The sequence below is a fragment of the Eubalaena glacialis genome, chromosome 11 (genome assembly GCF_028564815.1).
Source record: "Eubalaena glacialis isolate mEubGla1 chromosome 11, mEubGla1.1.hap2.+ XY, whole genome shotgun sequence".
Lineage (NCBI taxonomy): Eukaryota > Metazoa > Chordata > Mammalia > Artiodactyla > Balaenidae > Eubalaena > Eubalaena glacialis.
The window spans coordinates 116,122,593-116,148,183 of NC_083726.1; the positions used below are offsets into that span (position 1 = coordinate 116,122,593).

The window sequence follows — 25,591 nt, forward strand, 5'->3', positions numbered from 1 at the left end:
GTGCGGCTCGGTTGTCAGCTTTTCCTCCGTGGCTCCACACCCTTCACCAAATGTGTGTACAACCTGCTAATTAACGGAGTCATTTGGATCTGAAAGCATCTTGTTCTACTGGAAGGTGGCACAGCCCTCGCATTAATTCACAGGTGAAATTATTCTAGCATTTCTCTTATTTGGTTTCCTCTCCCTGGCTCAGCTTAATGGCTGGGGTGAGTTCTCAGAATTAGACTTGTGAACCCCACTCCTCCAGGTCACAAAGGCCCGGGGACCGCCTCGGGGCCTGGGGGCAGGGTGCCCAGCCTTCACTCACCAGAGCCGAGGGTGGTGGGTGAGCAAGGGTGATGTCCCAGTGCGGGAGAGGTGGAAGGGTGTCCGTGGCTGGTGGGTGAGTGAGAGACACAAAAGGTGCCCCGCGGGGGGTGACTCAGAGGAGGAGGTCCTGCTGTACTGTGTCTAAGGCAGCCCCCCGCTGTGGGGAGGGGAGCCCGACCCTCCCCCACTTCTCTCCTGGGCGTGTAGACAGCGCCCACCCGTTGACGGACGGCTTTCTGGGGCCTGGGGTAGACCTGGGGGCTGGAGAGTAACCAGCATTTACAAATGACCGTGTGCAACATCTCGTTTAAACAAGGGACATTCTGGGCTGATATTTATGGTTCAGCTTATAACTGAGGGGTCCTTCTCCCCATAAGACAGTGGTGTAAGTCTGCAGACCCTTGGGGCATGCAGACAAGACCCGCTGCGAAAGAATGTTTTTTATTTACTCTTTTTTTTCCCTGAAGGGATCTGGGTACTTGAAAAACAATTTATTGTGGTAATAGATGCAAACCAAAATATCCCGTTTAACCACTTTTAAGTGCACACAGTTCAGTGGCACTAAGCCAACATCACCGCCATCCGTCTCTAGGACTGTTTCCGTCTTCCCCAACTGAAATGCCCTTAGAAGGACAGCATCTGCCTGTCCTTCCGTTTGGAGGTGGCTCCTGTGGAGGTTTGGAGTCAGGCCCACCTGGATCCAGCTCCCCCAGGGTGTCACTCTGACCGTGTAACCTGGCGCCTCGGTTTCCTTACCTGGAACTGGGGTGCGAGACCCGTCGGCGGGGAGCGGCTGAGCGGACGGTGTGAGCTCCGAGTGGCAGTGGGTGCACAGAGTCAGCTTTGCCGTTGCAGGTCTCCAGGTGGTCCTGAACTCCATCATCAAGGCCATGGTACCCCTGCTGCACATCGCCCTGCTTGTGCTGTTTGTTATCATCATCTACGCCATCATCGGGCTGGAGCTGTTCATGGGGAAGATGCACAAGACCTGCTACAACCAGGAGGGCGTCGCAGGTAAGGGGAGCGCCATCCACCCACGGCCAGCTGGGGAGGCCCTGCTGTCGAGCGCCTGTGTTTCCACGGCCAGGAGAGGCAAAGATTGTTTTTTTTTTTCGCTCGGTTCTAATTTTTGTTTTTACTAAAATGAGTCTCTGTTAAAATAGCTAAACACAAGCTTTGTCCGGCACTGCTAATCACTCTTTAAACGAGGCGCCTAGCCAACATGGAATATTTTAAGAATCGGAGCTAACCTGGGGACTGTATGTCTCTGCCCCCTTGTCCCCCGTGTGGCTTGTCACCAAAGTGCCCTCGGGGGGAGGCCTTGCCCTCAGCTGGTGGCTCTCCCGTCACAGCCCTGGGTCCTCCGTCTCAGTGTCTCTGCCTCCCATCCGGGGCCCCCAGTCCAGGAGGGGAGGACGGCCAGCAGCAAAACTCCTTTTCCTCCAGGAGGTGTGTCTGTACCTCGGGCATCCGCCGGCCCGTCCTCTCTGAGACCCTCTCTCTGCGTCCCTTCCATAAATCAGCGCATTCAACGAGCCATGCTGCTCACTGAGCTCTCCCCGGTAGGACTGGACTTTGGGCTTGACGGACATGCGACAAACTGCTGTCTTCAGCTACTGAAATCTCAGCTGGACCTTTAAGAAAACATTTAAACAGAGATCGACATGGCTTTTAAACAAAGTAGTTTAACACAAAAACTTGTTTAAAAAAAAAATACCCCCGGAAGGGGTTAGCCATGTTCGATTTATGTGACTTTTTTTCAAACGGCAAGATCTTTCATCTTAGTTTCTGGCACCTTAGGGCAGAAAGGGGAGCATCTGTCTGAAGCATTGAAAGACCTTCTTTCCCCTTCGCGTCCACTGCTTCACACTCTTGCTCAGCCCAGGCAGTAAATTAAACTTGACCCCCTGCCCTGGGGGTGGGGGGAGCATCCATACAAGAGGGAGTGAAATGTATTAATCATATTCAGAAACCAAAATGGATCCCCTGATCTGAGTGATCTGGACGAACTGGCCGGGTGTTTGCATGTGGCCACAGTTGAAACAAAAACCCAAACCTATAAACCTATAGTCACAGACTCACACAACTGTTTTTACTGCTTTGATGGCAAGTCTAAGAGGAGACCAGTTTTTCACTGTAGGGAGAATTTCTTGGGTCAAATTCTATAAAATAAACTGTCACGTTAAAAGAAGAAGCTGTTTTAAAATTGAAGGAATTAGATCTTGACTTTAGTTAAAATTCTGAGATTTCCAGCCTTGCTTAAAGAAATACCCAGTAAGGCAATGAATAATATTCTCCCCTTTCATTCAGATCCTTCCTTTTGTTGGGCTCAATCTGTAGCTGCCCTGAAACAATACATTTATGTTAATTGTGTGGCTTCCTTAGAGCTCATTCTAAGACCTGCTTAAGAGCCACCGTAGAACGTCTAAAATTTATGCCGTTGTATTGAAATGGCCAACGACCCGTTTGACCCAGACTCCTCAGGCCAGTGCGGGGATGCTGGGTCCGAAAGGCCCCATCAGCCGGGCGATGGGCGGTGCAGTGGCTCTCACCTGCGCACCAAGGTGTGGTGGGGAGATGCGGTGAGATTCTGCGTTGAGCAGCCGCGCCTCCACGCGTCTGTCCTCGCTGAGCTGGGAGAGCTGCTCCCACACCACTCCCGGTTTCTGCCATCCGACGGGGAAGCAGTCAAAGTGGCTTTTCCGCGGTCGGCAGGATCCTATGGGGGCTGTGCCCGCACCGCCTGGAAGTCTCTGACTTTGTGGTCATGCCTTCAGTGGCCTCAAACAGCCAGAAAACGGTGGGCGTGATGGACAGGGTGATGGGCTCCTCTGTGCCGGACGGGGGTGGCCGGAGGAAAGGCTGCCTCAGGCCTGCCGAGACCTTCCGCGGCCTCCGTGCTCTCAAGAAACAGAGCAGAACTGGCCTGGCCGAGTGGATGGCCAATCTGGGAACACACTACTGTCCATCCCTGAGGGTAAGCAGACCAGGAAACGCACCTGAGACACCGCCTGCTTCCTCCCAGAAAAAGCCTGGATTATTTATGTGATGGGTTTACCTCCCCCCGACCCCCCCAACCAGGTTCGGAAGAGAATTGGCCCCCATCGTGGAAACACCATCAGCCCGGGGAGCCAGGGTGCCCGAGGACAGACCCCGGGGACGCGCTCCCGAGAGAGGAGCCCTGTCAGCCCCGCCAGGAAGGGACCTCTCTGTGCGTGGAGCCGGCCTCCCGGGGGAAGGACGCCCAGGACACTGGCTGCAGAGGCCATTCCGCCCAGCACCCTGCACTCAGGCGCTCACTCACTGCCTGGACCTGAACCGCGTCTGATGGCCGTCCAGGGACCCTCTCCTGTCAAGGGGGCCCCTTCCATCTACACACTGATCAACGCTGACAAAGAGGGACGTGTACGGGAATCCGGACGCATTCAGCACAGCCAGAGAGTAGAGGACCAGCGGCCTGCGATCTTTGAAACCACTCCCCATACGTTTTGGAGACGTTTGCATCACCTTTGGAATGGGTGTCTTTTTTTAATTTTAGACCTTGGAGTGAATTCCTATATTTTTCTGCAAAGTTAGATTATGCAAAAGCGCTTGTGAATCCTCATCTTGGTTTTTCTATGGAATTTACATCAGATTATTTTACATCAGATTATTTTTAATCTCACTTTGAGATTATTTTGTGAACTTGTAGATTTTAGGATACCTTGGATTTTGAGCCATGCTTCCTATCAAATCCATACCAGAAAGCACTGGAGCTGCCGGTGTACCATTGTTCTGCCTCCAGGCTGCCCCTTCCAGCCCCTGCAGACGTGGTCTCAGGAGAGGAGATCTCCCCCGATCCCGGAGGCATCTGCAAGGCGCCTTCCTTGTTCCTCAACAGATACATCACCATATGTCCGTCCTTTTGGTTTCTGGTCGTCCCATCTGTTTGGTCGCGGTCCGAGCCAGGTCACTCTGAGTAGCTCTCCCAAGCACAATAATTACCCCTGAGACTGGCAGAGAACTGGTTGGCTGAAACCCAGAAATGAAATCACTTTCAGTCTATTCACTCCTTAAAGTTGGGGCCTAAAAAAGTAATTGGTTTTGTCTTTGGTGATTTCTTCTTGGAAGCCCTCGCTGGCACTCTCCCAGATTTCGTGCTCTTGTTGGGTATTAACTGCACTTCCAAAATCTCTCCTCATCTGTGCCTCCATTCTTTTACCACAAACTTAATTTGGACTTTCCAGAATGACCCCACCTCTCTTCATTTCTGTTTTAAAACGGGGAGCCCGTATGGCTTTGGCTCTTTCTCCAACTTCGTGTTCCCATTTTCCTCTCTGGGAATTCATGGCTCTGCTGGGAATCCAACACATCTTCACGTTGAAGCTAATTTCCCCTCACCCTCAAGTGCATGTCGCTGGAACCCACTGATTTGTGTGTGCTCACATTTTTCAAGTGTTCCCTTTAGTGCTTTTTATAGATACCTATTTTTACCAGATAATTATTGCTCCTTAATTGTTCTCAAATCTTTTTTTTATTGTTGTTCAAGACAGATTTAAAATAGCAGAGTGGCGCTTGATCCTGTAGACCATCTTTCTGAATCTCATCCTCTCTCTTTTATTAATGAGATCACGTCCCCTGGACGCCGTTTTCTTTTCAACATACATTTGTAAAGCCCCCAAATACGTTTTCCTTCCTTGAGGACACTCAGAACTCCCTTTGGCAGCCTTCACCCTTCCCTCATTTCTGCCTGTTTTCAGGAATTGAGATGCAGGGAAAACTATCAGGTTAGCAGTCATAGTGCAAAGATTAGCAGCACCTTTATTGCACTAGAAAGCAAGACCGGAGAAGAAGAAACACAGGTTTCCCTCTCTTTTGTTCACCTTCTCTTTTGTCTCATCTTTCATCATCCCAGCACTTTTGTCACAGTGACTGAACGCATCATTCTAGAAAGCGGGTCACTAGGCAAGTGAGACCCAGCAGAATGTATGATCTGTTTGGTTCCTGGCTTTCCACTTCACCTACTCTCAATTTTTAGGTGCTTGTTATCCACTTTCTTATGTATTCCTCAGGTCTGAGATTCACTTTTCAGGTTCCATCCTTTTATAGCCTCCCATTACTTAATCTCACATCCAAATCTCCAAAGATTTCAAAATGTCAAAAGTCACAAAAAACTATGACTGGAGTTCCATTACGTGAATGGAGGCCTCCTGGGGGTTAGACCCCAGAGTAGGAAATGATGGGGACACTGTTGTCCCCCGTACAGTTCAGGGACCAGGGAGCGCCTTAGTCATCACACAGGCATACAACCTAAAGCACCAGGCCAGGAACAAGCCAGAAGCCGAGCTGCTCACAATGGCCCCCGCCTGGAAGTAGGCCAGCTGTCCATCAGCGGGCGAGCAGATAAACGCACAGTAATATGTACGGCCGTGCAAAGGAACAGATCTCGAAACACGATGCTACGTGAAAAAAGCCACCTTGTGTGTGATTCTGTTGATGTGAGATTCCTAGGCAGGCAGAGCTGTAGACAGACAGCAGGTGTGGCTGCCAGGGCTGGATGGAAGAAGGGCCTCGGGAATCTGGGGCGACGGAAGCGTTTCCAAATGCGTTGTGGCAATGGCTGAAGAACTCTATAAATTTACTAAAAATAACTGAGCTGTCCGTGTTCACTGATGAATTGTACGGCATGTAAATTAGATTTCGGTGAAGCTGTTGAAAAGAGAGAGAGGGACTTCCCTGGTGGCGCAGTGGTTAGGAATCCTCCTGCCAGTGCAGGGGACACGGGTTCGAGCCCTGGTCCAGGAAGATCCCACATGCCGCAGAGCAACTGAGCCCGTGTGCTACAACTACTGAGCCTGCGCTCTAGAGCCCACGAGCCACAACTACTGAGCCTGTGTGCCACAACTACTGAGCCCGCGCACCACAACTACTGAGCCCGCACACCTAGAGCCTGTGCTCTGCAACAAGAGAAGCCACCGCAATGAGAAGCCTGCACACCGCAACGAAGAGTAACCCCCACTCGCCACCACTAGAGAAAGCCCGCGCACAGCAACGACGACCCAATGCAGCCAAAAATAAAGAAATAAAATAAATTTATTTTTAAAAAAAAGAAAAGAGAGAGAAAGGGAAAAGCCAAGAGGACACAAGTCAGCATGTGTCTCCAACCACTCAGCTCAGTCCACCTCCCTAAGAGTCACCCCTTAGTTAAGGATTAATATTCCTCTGCTATCTTCCTCCTGAACAGCTGCGATTTGAAGCCACAAACTGAGAAACAGCCCAGCAACCCATAGTCTCCGTACAGAGGTCCTCGCCCCGTGATTGCTTGGGTACGTTTGAAACCAGAGAGGACCCTGGTGGCCTGGAATCCCCAAACGAGGGATGACAAGCAAATTCTCTCTCTGGGGGCACATCTTCACTGAAGTCGGAGGCAGTCATCTGTTTGTTAGAACTAAGGTCCATTCTGTTTACCACTGTTTCTTCCTACAAGCATAAGACGATGTCCTTAATTTCACAAACTTCAGTGAGTTCCACACTGTTACCTCCCGCAGCTGGGACCAAGTCTCTCAGTATTTTACCAAAATGGAAATTCTTAACTCAACCAAGTCTTAGTTCAATTTACCAATGATCTCTGCACGACAAATATCTTAACTCACTAATTTCCTAGCAGCTATTCCTGGCCCGAGCACAGCCTGCGGCCGCGGGAGATGTTATGCTGTTTCCTGAAAAAGCCGAGAGTGCGCCATACCTGGGGAGCGTCCTCCCCATCATCCACGCCACTCTGTCCTGATTAGAGGTCAAGACAGGTCTTCTCTTCTGAAAGGTCCTAATGCTGGAGAAAAGGGCGGTCCACAAGTTTCCACGCAACATGCACAAAATACCGCAGTGGCCTTTGTGCTCAGGGGCTGGGATAAAGCTCTGCAGTAGGTACTTTTCCCGCCATCAGAATTTATTTTCCTTCCTTCATCAAGAAGGCGTCCACTGTAAAGTGACTTGCATCGCTGGTAAAGCATCATGTAATATGTCACGGACCCATGTGGAGTCAGAAAATATCACTGGGCGGGATCTCTGGCCAATTACGTGAAAGAACCTTCCAATCAACAATGCCCTCGCCCTGAACTCTGGCATTCCAGCGGAAGTTTCTACAGATACTTAACCACCAAAAAAAGAAGACGAGGACTCACTACCATGTTCCAGGATGTTTTACACTCAGAGTGGTTGCATCATAGTTATTTTTTCATTGCCCATTTGACAGCCAACAGCCCTCCTGTCTTTGAAATCAATGACCGAGGTTAAAAAACAGTTTTACAACAATTAGCTGAAAGCACTGACCTTCTAAATTGATGACCACACAAAATGAATACCTAGTGCCTTGTGTCGTTCGCTTCGTGTTTGGGGCATTGATGTAACTGTGTTCTGCATTGTTGCCGCTGGGGTCGTTTGCTGTCCCACCAGCCTCGCCCATCACTTTTCTCTCTAACTTCTCTCTTCTTTCTCTGCCCGTCCCTCTCCCCCGACCCCCTGCTTCCTTCGCTTCTCCCCCGGCCATTTGAGATGTCCCAGCAGAAGACGACCCCTCCCCCTGTGCCCTGGAGACGGGCCACGGACGGCAGTGCCAGAACGGCACGGTGTGCAAGCCGGGCTGGGATGGGCCCAAGCACGGCATCACCAACTTCGACAACTTTGCCTTCGCCATGCTGACCGTGTTCCAGTGCATCACCATGGAGGGCTGGACCGACGTCCTCTACTGGGTACGTGCTGGGAACGGGCGGGGGCAGGGAGCCCGCAGACTGCCGGCTTCTCCTCGACGTACACCTTCTCCGTCTTCCCGTGATGTGGTCACACGCATACCGGGGTGGAACGGCCGAGGAGGGCCTTTGATTTCTTCTAGGTCTTGCCTGAGACTCTCACCCTAACGAGTCTCTCTCTGCCCACCAGCCCAAGACAAGTGTCACCTTTCGTTCGTCCTCCATAGTGAGAAATGCTGGCACACAGCCCCGTGGGGACACGGCCGATCCCGACCCAAGGGTCCTCTCAGCTCCTGTTCCCTTGTAGGGCCCCTTCTGTTCCCAGCCGTGTCCTGCCTCTGACCCCAAAAGAGAGCTGAAGGGCACAGAGTTCAATTTCTAGGGCTAAAGAGAAAACTCAGGCCTGGTCTTCTAAGAAGAAACCATTTTTATTGAATCGTGTAGCATCATGGCATGCTATCATGTTTTTATTTCTCGTGTTAATCTTACCTCGTTATATCAGAATACTCCATCAGACAAATGCATTGCCATCCTTTTCACTGCTGACAAAACGCTCCACTGGTTATGCGGTGCTTATTCAGAAATGCCACTTCTCGAGTGCCAGCCAATCAGCAGTAAATCTCCTTTCACCTTAAAGATGCTCTTTTTACTACCCGGCAGCCAACACTACTTTGCCAGACTTTGAAGTGCCAGATTTTCATACAGCCTCTGCCCCGTAAGCAGACACATCATACTTGATCTTTGTCCATTCTGGCAGAGTCAAGTCCATTATTTGTAAAAACTCCAGAAAATGTAATTCTTTGTAGTATCTCCTGCTTCCACGTGAGAACTGGCTTGCTGGAGCCCGGTGCTGTGCTCCAGCATTTGGGTGGAAAATGCTTGTTGCCAGGCTTGAAAATACCATCACACCCAGAGTTTCGCAAATAGTCAGATGGATTTGGCCGTCCTGAAAACGGTCTAAGAGGCTGCTTGGGAGGGAGAGGGGTGTGGATGCCTTCCCAGCAAGCCGAGCTGCCAGACTGGGAAGAACTAGTGCCAGGAGAGGTATGGACTGCCTCCCGGACCAGGAGGAGGAGTCCTGGCACGGCTCAGAGATGCTTTGTGCGTTCTGGGCATTGTAGCTTCTAAATAGTTTTTCAACAATTCAAAAGCCCTCTTCTCCCAGTTTCTGGGGTAGAGTCGGCAGGCTGAGACCCAGCGCTGCCGTGAATTGTGTACGTCTCTGTGCGGGACCAGCTGAAACTTGCCCTCGTGCCTTGTACCCCGCAGACAGTATTGAGCATTCCTTGCTTACCGGGGGTGCCCAGGTCCTCGGGACTCAGACACAGTAACATCCAGTTCAGTGTAGGCAAGCTGACTAGACCTAAACTGAACAACGGCAGTGCCGCTAGAGCCCCATAGAGTGGCCACGCTGTGACACTTTCAAAAAAGGCAAAGTGTCTAATCACTCCTCCCTCAAACTGAGGTGGAACGCTGGAACCCATCTCCCAGGCTCATCCTCAATAAGAACTTGGTTTTGAATAATTTGTGAGACAAAGGGCGTTGAGCTTACTCTACCTCGGCAAATTTAATTTCGTTTAGTAAAGCAGATCGAATTCAAAAGTGGCCCTAACGGGTCCTTCTATCTTGGGTGGGTCCCTCTGGCCAGCCAAGGACAGAGACGTTCTTCTGCAAACGGGCAGCGCAGAACACATGACTGTGTGGAACTGGGCTTTGGAGGCTCATCACATGAGCTTCAAGCCCGCCCCTCAAGTTGCTATGGAAACGCCTCCCATAGCATCCAATTGAGGGCAGGGTGGCAGTGGGTGGGTGGGTGTGGGGTTAGGGGAATAGGTATAATTTACTTTGCTGATGTCCCTGATGTATTTTTGGGATCCTCCTTCATCCCTCCCTCCCTCTCCCCCCACCAGCCAGATGTGACAGCCAGCATGGGGGTGAGAAGGAGCACGCATGGCAACCAGCAATTTTCAGCAGCTGTGTTGTGCTTTTCCCTCTGCGGGTGGTGGGTGGGTGACGAGCTCGGGCCGGGAGTAGGGAGTGTCTGAGGTGGGGGACAGTCCCAGGCCCATGGGACAGCCTCGCCCTGACCTTCCCTAAATGGCCGAGCCGTGTGCGCGTGTGTGTATGTGTGTGCACACACGTGTTCACACATGCGCACCTACACACACACACCCCCCCTGACACCGAAACGGAGCGTCCCGGCGGGTGTTGTCGAGGAAAGCCACTCCCAGCCCAGAGCGCCTGCCTGCATACTCTTCTGCTGGCTCTCACTTCTCTCGCCTCTCCTCCTCCTTCCTTCTTCCCTCCCCCTGCGCCTTCCTCGCCTTCAGGATTTCTCCTCCAAGCCCCCAGACTCTCACACCTCCATGTGCTTTCGTGTAAAACACGGAACTTTCTAAGCAGGGAGGGGCCCACGCTCCCCCGTCCCCAGCCGTGGGACCAGCCGCTGAGAGTCCGGCCCCAGCACCTGCACCTGCAAAGGCTCCCGGGAGATTCCAGCTAGAGCCCGAGTCCCCTGCAGCCTAACGTTCCCATCGCACGGTGCTGCTTTGGTGCCACTGGCTTGAACCCAGCTAGGGAGATGGCTTCTGTGGAGGGTGGGCCCAGGGTCCTCCGCTCGGAGGAACGCGTCTCCCCCCGAGTCCCGGGGACAGGTCTGCAGGACGTGGGGACGGGCAGCCACGGCTCCAGGTGTCACAGAGACTGGACCCACCGGCTGGATAGACATCCCTGGGGAGCTGACAGGCCACTGGAGCACCGAAGTGCTGAAGCTGGCTCGAGGTGGGGGGACCGTTGGCAGGCCCCCAGCTCCTCCTGGGGTGGCCTTGAGTCTGAATCCATCAGCCCATCCCACGCTCCCGACTTGGAAGGGTTCGTGGACGGCCAGCACGAGCAAGCCTAGGCAGTAGTACTTGGACGATTCCTCAGCTGTTCACACCACCCGTTGGGACGGGCTCCCGGCAGCCCCTGTGCTTGCCTTCCCCGTGGCCCATTCCAGGAGTCTGCGGGTGACAGGGCGGGGGCACACGGGGATTTGGAGACCAAGCCAGAGCTGGGCCTTGGGGGTGGGAGTTTCTTGGGAAATGGCTTCTTAAGCCAAAGCCTGTCCGCTTACTATCAGAATGTCCACACCTCTTAAAAATAGCGGGGAAAGTGATGGAGTGAAAGGTGTGGGCTGCCCCTGGGAGCAGTTGTGAGAGAGGGAAGCCCCGTCGGACTGTCCCCCGTGGATGCCACGTCTCCAGGTCTCCTCTCCGGTGTGTTTTGCCCCACCCGGTGGCGTGTCACTCCAGGCTGCTTTCTTGTGTGTTTGGGGCTCGGGTTTCCTGAACCGAGACAATCTGTAGGTTCTCAGACGTGGCCCAAGAGCTGGGGTCCATGTGAAATCTGAGCACCCCCTCCATGTGTAGCCAGGTCAACCATCATGCACTAGGGTCTGCTCATCGCTGACTTTCTACCCGCCGCGGATGGCCCCTGATCGTGGGGACGGCAGCGTGGCCCTGACCAGGGGGGAGGGCTCCCGGGGGGCTTCAGGCACCCAGTCCCGGGGAGGGCGGCCGGCGAGGGGGCTCCTAGCGGGGCTTCAGGCACCCAGTGCTTTAGGAATCTCAGTGCCTCAACAACTGTCCATCAAGAGGATTCTGTTGACCTCTGCCCATGATGCCCTCTGACCTGGGGCCCCGGGATGCTGCGTCCTATGTGGCACAGGACAGCCCTCTGGCCTGCGTCCGGGGGCCACCTCCTCCACTGGCACCCGGGACCCCCTCTTTCTGACACCTCCCGTTTTCCCCAGTTTGTGTCTCCACGACCAACTCTTCTGCTCATTTTTAAAAATTAGAAATTCAGCTTAAAACTAAGATTAGAAAGAATACTTCCTGAGAAATCATATAAAGGAAAGATGCGTCTTCTGTCGTACTTGCCTTAGTTTTGGTTCAGCAGGAGACCTTGGGAATGAAAGTCTAAGGTTTAAACTTTGCACAAGTCAGTCGTCAGCTCCACACTCACCCGTGTGGGAGGACATTCCTTGTAAACACACGCGTGCACACACGCTCACACACACACATACACACCACGGCCACTGATCTCTGGTCTCGGTGCTGCCGAAATATCCCTGATTTATGACGAAGGTCTTTTGCATCCAAGCAGAAGTTCAGGTGTTTCACCCTATTTTCTCCCATTCCATCTGCACCTCTTTTCGCTACAAATACGGGAAATGAGCCTCTGAAGGCATCCAGCAAGCAGAGCTGGTGGGGCTGAGTTCTACTGATGACCTAATAGTCATTCGAAGTGAAAAGCTGAGGAAAAATCCTCCAATAACCCAAAGACAGCATCCTCGGCTCCTTAATGGGGATCAGGTAGAGAAGGTGTTAGGTCTCCTCAGGACCCTCTGGTCCTGAACCCTGAATCTGCCTGAGTTAGAGCGTTACCACTCAGCGCCCACAGCGCTTTATACAGAGGATCTGTTACCTAAACAATAAACCCATGGTTTATAAACATATGAAGAAGGGGAATTTACATCTCTCAAAGCTATTATTTATTTACTTATTAGGTTTTGTTTTATTCATTTCACTGGCATTAGGCAAGTCCTTATTCCTCAGTAATTCGACTGAACATTTAGTGAGCATTTACAAGGTCCCCAGGCCCGCGCTCAAGGAGTTTGGGTGTAATTGGAGAGATGGGGACACAGAGAAACGTGGGTCCCACGCAGGGCTCGGCGAGAGCAGGGAGAGCTTGTCAGAGGAGATGGGGTGTCGCTGGACTTGAGCTGGGTGGGGAGCAGGAGAGAAGGAAAAGCCAGCTTTATACCAGTTTGGAGCCTGGAGAGAACTGTGCTTCGGGCTCCTAACAGACCCAAGAATCAGCCCGGCCACCCAGTGGTCTCACCAAGTGCCAGAGGCCCACCCGGGACAACAGCGTCAGGGCACAGGCGTCCACGGGGCCTCCACTCCTTGCGGGGTCCCGGCCGAGTCCAGGAGGGGCTGGTTTGTTGGCCTCCTTGGTCGTGGGCCTGCTGGCGTCTCCCACAAGATCCGGGCCTTCCTGCTGCCGCGAGCAGGGGCAGGAGGTGTCGGGCGAGAGTGTTTGCCAACCTGCTGCTCCCCCTGTGACCTGTGGGCGGACCCCGTGTCCCGCAGGCAAGGTGACAAAGGTCAGGGGTTCATTGGGCCATCGCCCAGGGCACTGGCTTTCCGGACGGAGCAGACCCTGCCCCCTGACCGCAGTCCCCGTAATGCGCTGTGACTTCTATGGGCCGCACCTCCTGCCTTTGACGGCAGGTGACAGCCTCCCGCGCCCCCCAAACTGCTCAGCCTTTGGGGACCCGCAGTGCCCAGACCTTAGAGGGGGAAGCGCCAGACATGAAAGCTCCCGGGAACCGGCTGGGATGGAGGGAGACCCCGAGGCAATCGGGCCGGAGCCATCGTTCCTCCTGAATTTTCTTCTCGGGGAAACATGTATGTTGGATTTGGAGGTTCGAGGCTGTGGTTCCCTCTAGGAATTAGATGTGGGGGGAGAGTAAGGCGTGTGTTCCAGCGAAGGCTGGGACACCCTGTGAGGTCCCGGCCCGGGGGCCGAGGGGCTGCAGGTGGCAGGCCCCAGGGTGCCTCTCCGCACCCCTTCCCTGTAGGGGCCTGAGAAACGTCTGGCTTCAGTGCTCTGAGAAGACCTGTCCTTTTTCACCTCTAAATAATGGTGTCAGCAATCTGGGTCATTTTTTAAAAATATGGCTTTATTGATGCTTCTCTTCTTAATAGCGCCATTCGGGCTGATTGAAGCCATCCATCTCCCCGCTCTGGCGCTGCCCTACTTCAGAGCTGCCCGCACATGCGCTGGTGCCCAGGCTGCCTGGAGCAGGGGGCCCAGAGCAAACGGGGTCGTGGAGGGAGGTACAAGGCCAGGGCCGGCAGGCCCAGAGGCCCCTCTGGCTGCTCACGGGCCGCAGGGCAGGGGGCCTAGGACCCCCAGGAGCTCATTCACCTCTCGTCTGTCCTCCACCCACCACCCTGCACCTGCAGCCCCCCACGTTGACCCTCGGAGAGACCAGCCCACAGTCTCGGAGGAGACCAAAGAGTTGGATAAGGACAGGTGGAGGCCATGCGTCCCCTGGACGTGACCCTGGCTCTTCATGGGGTGTCCGCAGGTCCTGAGGTTATCTAGGGATCGCGAGGTGACCCTGAGGCTGGCTGTGGGGTATCTAGGGATCGCGAGGTTACCATGAGGCAGGCTATGAGGTATCTAGGGGTCAGGAAGTTATCTAGGGGTCACAAGGTTACCATGAGGCTGGCTATGGGGTATCTAGGGGTCAGGAAGTTATCTAGGGGTCACAAGGTTACCATGAGGCTAGCTATGGGGTGGGTATCTGGGGGTCAGGAGGTCTGTAGCTCCATCCATTTGAGGTCCCAGTGCTGCTGGACGCCTCACCCCTTGCCTGTGGCCCAGAGGAAAGGACACTCAAACTAAATAGGGGCCCAGGAAGCCTCCGAGGCTCATGGGTTCCTTGAGTTGTCAGAGATGTGTGGCCTGGAGGACTGCATTTTCCATGAACTTAAATGTTCACAAAATGTAGGGCACGAGGAACCAGCCAGGGGAGATCTCCCCCAAGAAGGCTGCTGAGGCACCAGCCCTCCCTCCCCATCCCCGTCTGCCCGGCTCTGGGGGCAGTTTCACAAGGGTGGCCCTTGGCACTGGGAGCAAGCCCGTCTCTGGATGGCCCTGTGTGGGTTCCTCGGCAGCCTTGGATCAGGAAGGAGGCTCCCAGCTCCCACGACGGGGCAGCCTCTGACTCCACGGATCTCGGTGCCCTGCCCTCCTCTCACCGTCGTGCTGGGTGCTTCACGCTGCCGGCACCGTCCCAACACTTGCCAGTTCCTGGAACCCCTTCCTGGGGCAGGACCACGCGGCCTCCAGGCGGCCTTACTGCCCCTGCCCTCCTCCCCACAGTGGCACCCCCGGGCCACCTGATCCGGCCTCACCAGCCTCTGCAGCCTCTCCTGGAGGCCCGTGGCTGTGCACACTCACCCCTGCAGCCGCATTCGCCACCCGACGTCCACTGAGCTGTCCCCCTACAGCAAGGGCCTCCCCGTGGGTAGCGGGGCCGGCACAGAGGGGGCCCGTCCGTCCACCCGGCCGGCCTCACTGAGCACCCGCCTTATACGAGGCCCTGTTCTGGGCACTTGGGGGCACAGGCTACACCCAACGCCCGTCCTCATGCCACTTGCACTCCAGCACAGAGGACAAACGATGCACAGTAGTGAGTCGATTATACACTTGGAAAGTGTACGTGCTGCGTGGAAAACAGAGCGGCCGCGTGGCAGTGAGGATGTCCACAGACTCGAATTACATTGGATTGAATTGTGACCTGGGAAAGTTGCGTGTTGGGAACCTTTTCCTTACGTGGCTCAAACCGGCGACCCCGAGGGTGGGACAGAGCTGTGCTCTCTGCCCTCTGGTCACGTTGGGGAGCTGCCTCCAATGAGACACCGTAACCCCTGGTAGACGAGAGCAGATTTGGAAAGGACGCGCGGGGGCAGCACCGAAAACCAGTCATTGCTTCTCAGAGCACACGAGCCGCCCCGTGGACCTGGGTGCAGGGAATCACAGCCTCAGTTGTGCCGTTGCCTCGGAGGCTGGGGGCCGTGGACCAGCGGTTCTCAAACCTTGGCTCACATCAGACTCACCGCAGGGCTGGTGAGAACATGGTCGCCGGGCACCCCCAGTGTGGACGGAGGGCCCTGGGTGTGCAGTTCCAAACGCGTTCCCAGGTGCCCCGGTGAGGCCAATGCTGCTGGTCCGGGGACAACACCTTGAGAACCACGGGTGTAGGTCATTCGGGGAGCCTGTGCACTTAGGAATTTGGAAACTCGGGGGCGTCAACCTCCCACGGGGATCCACGGTCCCGTGAGTTGCAGGCGCAGGGGCTGTTCCCTGAGTCCAACCTGAACAACCGTCCTCCCCGGCCCGAGGCCTGTGGTGCCGATAAGGCAGTGTGGTCCACCCTAAACTCCAGGCGCAGGGGTCACCCCCTGAGGAAGGCACCTCCCCACGTGTGCCCGAAGGTTCCAACCCCCAGCTAGTCCCTGAGAGCTGAGGCCAGGGTGGCGGGCGCAGTGGCCACATAAACCCAACTGAGCGAAAACCATCTCGTAGGAAGAACCACTTTAGAGGTGACCCAGCTTCTCAGACAACTGAATAGATAACATCGGAGGAAAATTCTGTTCCAGAAAGTAAAGGGACAGAGAGAGCCAGGCGAGATTCCCCCTGAGGCAGAGCGTGCCGAGGCTCTTCTTGCTCAGGTCAAGGTCACGGGGTGTTTGGGTCAAGATGGTGCTCGGTGACAGTGGTCTCCCACGCCAGCCTCTGCTCACAGCCTCCCTGCCTCCCTGCCTACTTGCTTTGACTCACTTCTGCTTCTCCCTTTCCTAACTATCCTTCATCTTTCCAGATGCAGGACGCTATGGGCTACGAGTTACCCTGGGTGTATTTTGTCAGTCTGGTCATCTTTGGATCCTTTTTCGTTCTAAATCTGGTTCTTGGTGTGTTGAGCGGGTAAGCTGACCGTTTCTATGTCCTCTTTACGACGCAGCTGAGCAAGGCCCCAGGTTCCGCTGTATCCGTCACCAGGCCCAGGAGAAACAGAAAACGTCTCCTTTCAGCCAGGCGTGCTGGCCGTCGGCTGGGCAGGCCATTTGGCCTCTGATGACCTAGAGGCCCCGGTCCCGGTGCTGCCTGGTCGGCATCGGGCCCGGGGTGGGCAGGGCCGTGCTCGGCTGCTCTCGGAGCTGTACTAACTGTGATTCCGTTCTTCCAGGTCAATGATGCCGTGGGAAGGGACTGGCCCTGGATCTATTTTGTTACACTAATCATCATAGGGTCATTTTTTGTACTTAACTTGGTTCTCGGTGTCCTTAGCGGGTAAGCAGGACCAAGGAAAAAGGTCTTGATTTTTCCATTTATTTCACTTACTCTTTCTGCTCTTCCTGGCTTTATTCTTTTTCTGACTCTGATGAACCTGGGACACGGGGCCACCCCAGGAGCCTTGAAGTGAATGTCCTTGGCCTGGCTGGGCAGAGGTCAGAGGCACGAGGCCGAGCCCACTGGTTTGGGCTGCAGTGAGAGGTACCCAGGTCCACCTGTCTCCTGCCACTCGTCCACCCCAGGCTGTCCAGGAGGGCAGGAGGCTTCTCCAGGAACCTCGGAGCAGCTGAGCCCCTTGGGTGGGAAGGGCTGGGCAGAGGAATTGGAGGAAGATTCGTGGGCCGTGGGCTCCTGGCCCGCGTAGCAGCCTCGCAGACGGGTACCCGCCCTACCTCTCCAGCCACAGTCCGGGGCAGGCTGGCAGTGAAGACTCAGGTCCCCTTTACCCAGTGTTGACTGGGCCAGGGTACCAGGAGTCTGAGCTAACATGCAAGTAAACAAAACAGACTGAAATGCTCATTCTCTCTGGCTCTCACCACAGACTGGGCCGTCCATCTCTGTATCCCTTCTCTGGAAGGAAGGGCGCTCAGCTGTTTGAAGCCATCGATTACTGGAGCACAGAGGAGATAGAATCCACTTTCCTTTAACTTTGTCTCTTGGCTCCAAGTACAAGGCCCGCCTAATTCCAGCCTTTGCTCAGATGAAGTTAAAACGTGGCCGAGGCAGCCCGTGGCTGGGGCCCGAGGAGCCCTGGGCAGCCACCTCTGCACCTCGGTCCCACTGGACGCCTCCTGGGCCCACTCTCTTCTTCCCGAGCCCTCACCAGCCATGCAAGGCCATCGCCTGAAGGCTCCCAGGGACACTTTCTGCCTTCGCCACGTGGGGAGGGGCAGCTGCTTCGTAGCCTTTCCTCCGTCTCTGGGGACGTGATGTTGGGGAGAGTCGGGCGAGGGAGGAAGACTTCCCACCCCCTCCTGCCGCAGCCCAAGGCCTCGCAGGAGCGTCGGGGTCAGTCCTGGAAGTGGGGGAGGGACAGAGTCCACCTCCATCCTCAGCCCTTCCCGCTGGGGTGCCGGCAGGGGCTCCAGCACACCGGGCCTCTGCCACGAGCAGCTGCACAGGGGCTGGCACCTTCCATCAGGGCGACAGTGACACGCAGGCCGGCAGACGCCCCGGTCAGCTGCCTGGAGGGGGGAAGGGTTTCCATTTTTGTGTCCAACACAAGAAAATGCCCTGTTTATAAGGAGTCGTCAGGAAGAGCGTTGAAAAGTCAACCCACTCAAGGCAGAAACTTGGATGCTCCAGGAAGAAGGTTTTTAAATGTTACTCACTCATCTGACAAAACGGAGATCATAATCCCAACTCCTCGGTCGCTGGGATGGTAGAGCGAGGTACTTTACGTCGAGTCCTCAGCACACAGCCATGCTGTCCTCGCTGGGGTCGCTGGTTACGCGAAGGTGTCAGAGCTGAGATTACTGAACAGGGTCGTCGCAGGTTAGACCTGCTTCCAGACACGAGGGGAGGGAGCCTGAGACGCCGTGTGGCTCGTAGGGGGTCCCCTCGCCGGTCAGTGTCAGCACGAGGTGCAGCCCAGCTCCCATCTTCCTGCCGCTGCCCCGTAGACGAACGTTGAATAAGCTGGACCTGTAACACGCCAGGGCTCTGAACCTTGAAAAAGGTGCTTCCACGTTCTCGCCGCAGAGACGAGGAGCGAGTCTGAGCACTGAAGTCCCCCCCAGGAGTCTGAGGTGGAGGCTGAGGCCTCGACCATGAAGCCCCCCTCGAGCAGAGGGTCTGCCTGGTCATCCTCGGCTCCCCCAGCGGCGCCCCCATCCTCGGCTCCTCCCAGGGGGTCAAAGTGGGGCCCGATGGCGGCAGTGCTGGGGGCGGGCAGAGTGGTCTTGAAGGCCCAGTCTTGGTTCAGGTGAGAGCAGGTGTGTGGAGCCTGCGGGATTCCAGGAACCCGGTCTAGTCTGGGCCTGTGCGCCCAGCCCTTGCTCCGTGTCCCCGGGGCCCTCCTCACACCCGCTCCTGCCCCGTTCCTCCCCACGTTGCTGGGGAACATCCCCCAAGGCTCCCCCGGCCCCGGGCACCCTCTGCCCAGCATGCGCAGCTCCCCTTCCCGGCCTGTCCAGAGGGCTGGCCACGCAGCGAGAAGGCCCAGAAACAGGCTGCCATCGGCTGAGCACGCGTGGTGCTCGCCCTGTCTCGACAAGTCAGGACAGCAGCGTGGTAGTTACCCTGGAGCACAGCCAAATGCCTATTCACCCGGCGGCCAGCCTTCCAGAAGCATTCGGAAACCTCTCAGCGCTCACGGAAGGCCCGTCCCAGGGGTGGTGTCGGCAGTCAGGAGCTTGACGGCAGGCCCCGGGCTCGGCGCCTTCGGTGGATGCGCTCCTTTGCTGCCCACGACGCCCCCGCGAGCTGGGGCCAAGTGGGTGTCACCTCCACAGAGAAGAAGAGTGAAGGTTACGTGCGGGAACTCCCCCAGTTCTCACCGGTGGGGCCTGGAGGATCCGAGATTAAACCCACGCCACGTGGACCCACGGCCTCTGTCCCCGTCCCCCAGGCTCCACCGTCCCCAAGCCCATCGGCCTGGTTAATCCCGTGTCCTCAGATGACAGCCAAGACCTGGGAGGAGACGGGTGGGAACCGCAGTAAGGACTGTCCCAGAGGAAGCTGGGGAGCCCCAGCCCCGAAGGCTGCGGACAGGTCCTGAGCTGGGGGCCAGCGGCCCTGCAGACGTAACAGCCCTCGAGGGAGAACAGAGCTCCCCCAGCAGCACTGCAGTCTTGGAGCATTTGGAGCTGGGGGCCGACACCCTGCGTCCACCAGTTAAGAGTACTATCATCGTTTCAGAGCCCAGCACGGTAACTGTCCTCATGAACTCCACCCTGCTCTCACCGAGGAAGGGCTCAGGTGCGCTTGGGGTCGTCTGCTCAGGAAGGCAGGGAGAGCGACACTCTGCAAAGCCTCCATTTTAAGGGCGGAATTCAGAGATTTTGGTCATCAGAGGGACGGCCGTCCTTTGTCTGGAAACCCATCCCTGCTGAGCCTGGAGGCGTCCGTGTAAATGTGCATCTCGTGGATTTTTCCCAAACGCATCCACGGTCATCATCTCTTGATCCTCACGTGTCGTAGGACTGATATTAGTCAGATAAGAACCAGATTATATGACCTTCCCCTCCAGAGATCTCAGCCTCCTAGCCATGAGAATTACAGTGACGGCAGCCACAAGATTCTGGAAGCTGTACTAGAAGGTGCCATCGGGTGAAAGTCCCTGGACCCTGGACTCTGGTTACTTTTTGGTTTTAAGTGGTTGTAAACAGAGAAGACGTGTGTCTTCAGGTGACAAGGGGCCCGGTCCCTCTCAGAGGGTGGGTGCCCAGCTCTTGTTCCCCTGGGGAGATGGGGCAGAGGGCCTGAGGGTGGGCATTTTACAACCTGAAAGCATCCCTGACCACGGGCCACAGTTAAGACGCTCCATCCAGGTCCCGAGGAAGCAGAAGTGCCCGGACACACTGCCTCGTGGCTGGAGCAGGGGAGATGCGCATGATTTCTGGAAGGCTTGTTCCACGAAGTGCCCACCAGCCCTGGATTCGTGAACACCGGACTCTGCCCTCAGGGGATGTGGGGTTAGGTTCCTGCGAGGCTCTGGACACGACACTGCCGTCAGTACACAAGCTGTCGTGTGTGCGCGTCTGTGTGAAGTCGCCTCGTTCAAGGCACGGTGTTGATCCGTTCGCACCGAGCTCTCAACCCAGAGCCCGTAACTCAGGCCTGAATTCCGCTTGTCAGACACACGGACTTACCCTGTGAGGCACCTCGCAGCCCTCGTGCCCTTGGGGTGACAGACTGCACGGCGGCTCCATGCTCGGGGGCCGTTTTAATCAGAAAAATCACCAACGGAAAGCACAAAATGCAGAAATGGGCTGTAAAAAGGCTCTTATTCACAGTATGAGCTGCACCACCAAGGAGGCGAGCGGCCCCTCGTCCAACCTCAGCCGGGAACGTGACCCCAGGTCCCGCCTTTCTGCGCGTGCGCAGTGACCGCGAGGGCTCGCGGTGTGGCTGGCGTGACGAAGAGGGCCTCGCGGGGAGGCGGGTCTGCAGACGCCGAGTCCGTGGGTGACGAGGACCAGCCACACCGGTCACCGTGGGGCCTGGAGCCCGGCCGATGGACCCTTCACACGGCCGCCCTCTGCGAGCGGGGCAAGTGCGCACCCGGCCCGGGCTCTCCGCTGCGTTTGTCCTGTCGGCCGTAGCGCGCACAGGACGTGCTCCTGCCTTCGCGCAGACCCGCCGCGACTGACCGGGCGGCCGGCTCCAGCCCCTGGGCCCAGGCCGCGTGGGACGCCCAGCGAGGAGACGAAGAGAGCGGGGCGCTGCCACCCTGCACGTCCCTGCTGCGTGGAGCCCGGAGAGGGAGCCCCTCACCTCCTCCCCGCCCGGGCCAGGCTGTGCCCCACTCTCCGCGGGTTCCAGGCTCTGCTGCCTCTCGAAGCCCCTCGCACCCCAGGAAACCTCATTTCCTCTTCTCCCGGATGTCTGTCTTGGTTCCCAGAGGCCGTGGGTTACGGGTGGCGAGACTTCGTTCCGCGGAGCAGGTGCTGTGACGCACGGCTGGGTCAGCTTTCCCGGCTCTGGTCTGATCCCAGCTCCAGTCTGATCCCAGCTCCAGGAGAAGCACGGACCCTTAGCTACTCAGTCACCCTTCCACCGGAACCCGCTGCACAAGGCATGGAGCTCTCAAGTGTGTGGAGGCGGAAGGGCGGTTGGGGGGGCGCCTGGAGCTGCAGTCTGGGGGCTGCAGGTGTGCCCCGCTCTGTGAAGGGACTCTCCGGGTGGCGAACCGCAGCCCCGGGAGGAGTGGCGGATGCGGAGACCTGGGTACTCCCTCCGGGCCCATCCGCCATGGAGGCAAGGCCTCCGTCCACATTGTCAGCTGTCAGTGCAGCCCCGTTTCCCTGGGAAGGAAGAGACGGTGCCGCCAGCTGCCAGGAAGCCCAAGAAAGAGCAAGGTTGGTCCGATTCGAACTGGAGTCAATCAAAGTGAAGAAGAACATTCCATCCCAACCAGAGCGTTGTCAAAGCAGCAAAGAGAACTCGTAGCTCGGGAGCCCACAGCTCCCGGTGAGAACATCCCCCAGACCCCTCCCGGCCCGACCCTCACCATAAAGGGTCACAGCCGAGGCCTGTGCTCCTGCCACGGCTGCAGTGAATGCAGATCCTGGACGGCGGGCGCAGGGGCTCCAGGGCTGAGCCTTCCTGCCCCATGGCTTGTCGGTGTGTCCTTCCTTCCACGGGGCCCTCCCATGGAGTGTCTGTCTCGTGCAAGGAATCCCTTTCAGGTGGACTCTGCGGCCTCCCACCCTGAACTAGGCCTCAACTGCTGAGGGAAGGAGGAGTCACGTCTCTAGGAAGAAACCAAGAGGCCCAGTGCATCCCCCCAACACACACACACACACACACACACACACACACACACACACACCAGGAGCCCCATTTCCCAGAGACTGGAGGTCAGAGGCAGGCTGCTCCTATCTATTTCGGAAGAAAAGGCACAGACTTGCTTTGAGAGTGAGAACCAGCCTCCCTGACTCCCCTCTTGGCTGCCAGGTCCCTCCTGGCTCAGAAAGTGAATTCAAGGTCAGAGAGAAAATAAGGACAGAATCATAGAAAATAGGAAAGAAACAGACGTTTTCCAAAATTTTTCAATGAGCTCTTCTTCCAGCAAATCCCAGCTTAATTTTAGTTTCTACTCATCATTGCTTTAGATTGAATGCCTCATTTAACTTTTACATCATCTTGATTTTATGTATTTTTCCATTCTGATTAGATTTCTTTTTTAACCCGAAGGGCACCCCCCAGGACATTTTCCTGTGTCTGGAATCCTCTTCTGTCTCCCTCGATGTGGGAAAGAACGTTCTCTAGATTAGAAACCCCTCCAGGCTTGCTGAACGGGGCAGAACGAACCCTAGAAATGAGAATGGGGGGTGAGGAGGTGAGGTCTCCTGGGTCTGACGTCAGTGGTGTCCTGGTAGACGTTAACAACTGGCTCTCTGCAGGGAAAAGCCCTGGTTGATAACATTTGACGATTTCCGTGGTGTACGTATCCCCACCGTGGCCGATTTTGAGCCACTGAGGAGGCATCAGGGTTGGCAGAGGCAGTGCGGGGAGTGGGCTTCAGCTCGACCCCAACTCCTCGTCTCCCGGGGCTATGGCGGGGGTCCCGCCGGGTTACTGCTCAGAAGGCCTTTCCAGGTCATTGGAGAACATTTGTCATGAAGAGGCAGAGCTTGCCATCATGGCCCAGGAAGAAAGGAAGTGGATTCGGTCCACGCCACGCTCGTGTCCCGAGTCAGGCAGCGCCCCGCCCCAGTGACTCCATCCTCTCTCGTGAGAGCAGATCAGACCCGGGACAGGGGGAGCGGTCTGTGCAGTGCGGGTGCGGCCGGCGGCTTCCCACGCGAAGCAACTAACGCTTTGTTCTTCTTGCCCCTCCGCCCTCTCGCCAGAGAGTTTTCCAAAGAGAGGGAGAAGGCCAAGGCCCGGGGCGACTTCCAGAAGCTGCGGGAGAAACAGCAGCTGGAGGAGGACCTGAAGGGCTACCTGGACTGGATCACGCAGGCGGAGGACATCGACCCTGAGAACGAGGACGAGGGCTTGGACGAGGAGAAACCCCGCAACAGTGAGCAGCCTCCCCGTCCGGGGCCGGGGTCTGGGCGAGGCGGGGGGCGCGGCGAGGCGCAGGGGCTTTCCCGCCCCGTGCTGACGGTCTCGTGGGTGGCCGTCCTTCTCTGCTCTCAGAAATCAGTCCCACGTGTGGAGCAAAGCCTCCTAGTCCTCCTAGAGCCTCTGGTCCTGGGACGGTGGAAACTTGGCTCCGTCGGGCTCTTTGTTTTAAATCCGACATCCTCCTCCCAGCTCCGGCTCCCTGTGTCGGGGGCGGGAGTCCTGCTCCAGGCTTATCCAGACGGGACCATCTCCCCCACCACCACCTGGAAAGCAGGCTCTCCCTCCCCCCTTCCAAGGACCACTGCGCTTTCTCAGGGAAAAGAGCCAAAGGTTTCCCTCGAGGAGGTTAGATTCAAAGATCTGGGAAGGTGCTAAATGGGAAGGTTGGGGAAACCCGGAGGAAACTGGCAGAATAGCTTTAGGTTTTAGAAACTGAGCCCAATCCCTCCCCTGGGGTTTCACGGGGCAGATTGTTGCTGGGACAGTCATGAGAGTGATGGATGATATTGACTCTCAAGTGTCAGAAAGATGATGCATCGTGGAAGTTCAGGCTCATCGGATACAGCCGGCAGTTCTGTCATGTGGGCCCTGGACCAGCCCAGGGAACTGGGCACCAGGTGATGCACCAGCATCACCTGGGAACTTGCTGGAAACGCAAGGTCTTGGGCTCCTCCTTGGATCTGGCAGCTCTGGGGTGGGGCTCTGAGCGCTCACCAGCCCCCGGTGCCTGGGACGTGGGGTGAATGTGACTCTAAGTGCCCTGCACCGCCTCTACCCCCCGTCTCTGTGACCCCCACCACTCTCTCCTCCTCCTGCGGGCCCCCTTCCTTGGGTTGCGCACATTTGAATCGGGACGTTTCTGACCAAGGGACCAATCAGGTTAAATAGCCGAGATGCTTGCTGAGCGGGGTCAGGCAGATAAGGGCGGGAAGCTAGAAAGGCTCCCAGGCCCAGAGGGAGAAGAGAGACCCGCTGAGGCTCCGGGGGCTGACGGGGAAGCAGGGTGTCCATCGCTGTGTCCTGACAGAGGCCAGGAGGGCACAGGACGCGTGTGCGCACGTGTATCCCGACGCACGTGCGGATATAGTGGCCTTGTGCGTGGGCGTAGGTTCTGCCGGTTGTGTGCGTGCTCCCTGGCCGGGTTCTGTGCGTTCCTGCTCGTTGGTACCTGAGCTCTAAGTGGGAATCTAGGAGGGGGAGCAGGTGGAGAGAGAAGGAAGACGACTTGGATGTGAGCAGAGAGCAGGCCCGCCTCCATCGTCTCAGAGATGGATTGAATACAGCCTTCCACGACGTGCTTTCTGATAACTCTGTTCAAGGAATGGACACAAAATTAAAACACACACATAGCCAGGGACTGGTAACGAGGCCTTCACGCTCTGCTAAGGAGTTTTTGCAAGTTGGACGACAAGGCCTTAGATGGGTTAGAACGGCGAGCGGCGATGCTGCTGAGAGTCTTCCTGGAAAGACGCCAGCAGCGTCCATTCCGCTGCTGACGGATCGTGGATGGCGGATGGTCCATGGCACCCAGCGGTGTGTGAATAGCGAGCTGGCCTGGGAGCCTCGTCGACACCTACTGCGAAGCACAGGAGCCGGCTCTGGGCTCCGGTCTGCACCCTGGTCACGGTGGAGCCCAGCTCACGACGGAGGGTGGGAGCGTGTTTCTCACGTGTTCGTAGAAACTTGTGTGTCCACTGCCCGCGCAGCACTCGGTGGCCGTCCACAGAGACACAGCTGTCCGGCTCTTTTCTGAGGCCAGGCGTGCTGCTTCCCTGTCCTGCCCTGATGGAGAATTCTTTGCTGCTGGAGCAGATCAGGTGGACGAGGCCCATCTACCCCCTCTTTCTGCCCGAGCTTTGGGAAGAGCACAATGTACTGCCTGCCCCAATGGACAGAGTCTCCGCCAG

The 25,591-nt window shown here is 56.5% G+C and overlaps 1 protein-coding gene across 5 annotated transcripts in view; it reads left to right on the top strand.

Annotated features, from left to right (window-relative positions):
• CACNA1C (calcium voltage-gated channel subunit alpha1 C) overlaps positions 1–25,591 on the top strand; it is a 475,349-nt gene that overhangs the window by 316,499 nt on the left and 133,259 nt on the right. For 4 of the 5 annotated variants that reach the window (XM_061206075.1, XM_061206078.1, XM_061206076.1 and 1 more), the window contains exons 7-10: positions 1,165–1,323; positions 7,840–8,036; positions 16,840–16,943; positions 23,465–23,637. In XM_061206075.1, the coding sequence (XP_061062058.1) occupies positions 1,165–1,323; positions 7,840–8,036; positions 16,840–16,943; positions 23,465–23,637 (633 nt within the window). Of the gene's footprint in view, positions 1–1,164; positions 1,324–7,839; positions 8,037–16,473; positions 16,578–16,839; positions 16,944–23,464; positions 23,638–25,591 lie in introns of all 5 variants that reach the window. The other variant, XM_061206079.1, reaches the window with a different exon arrangement.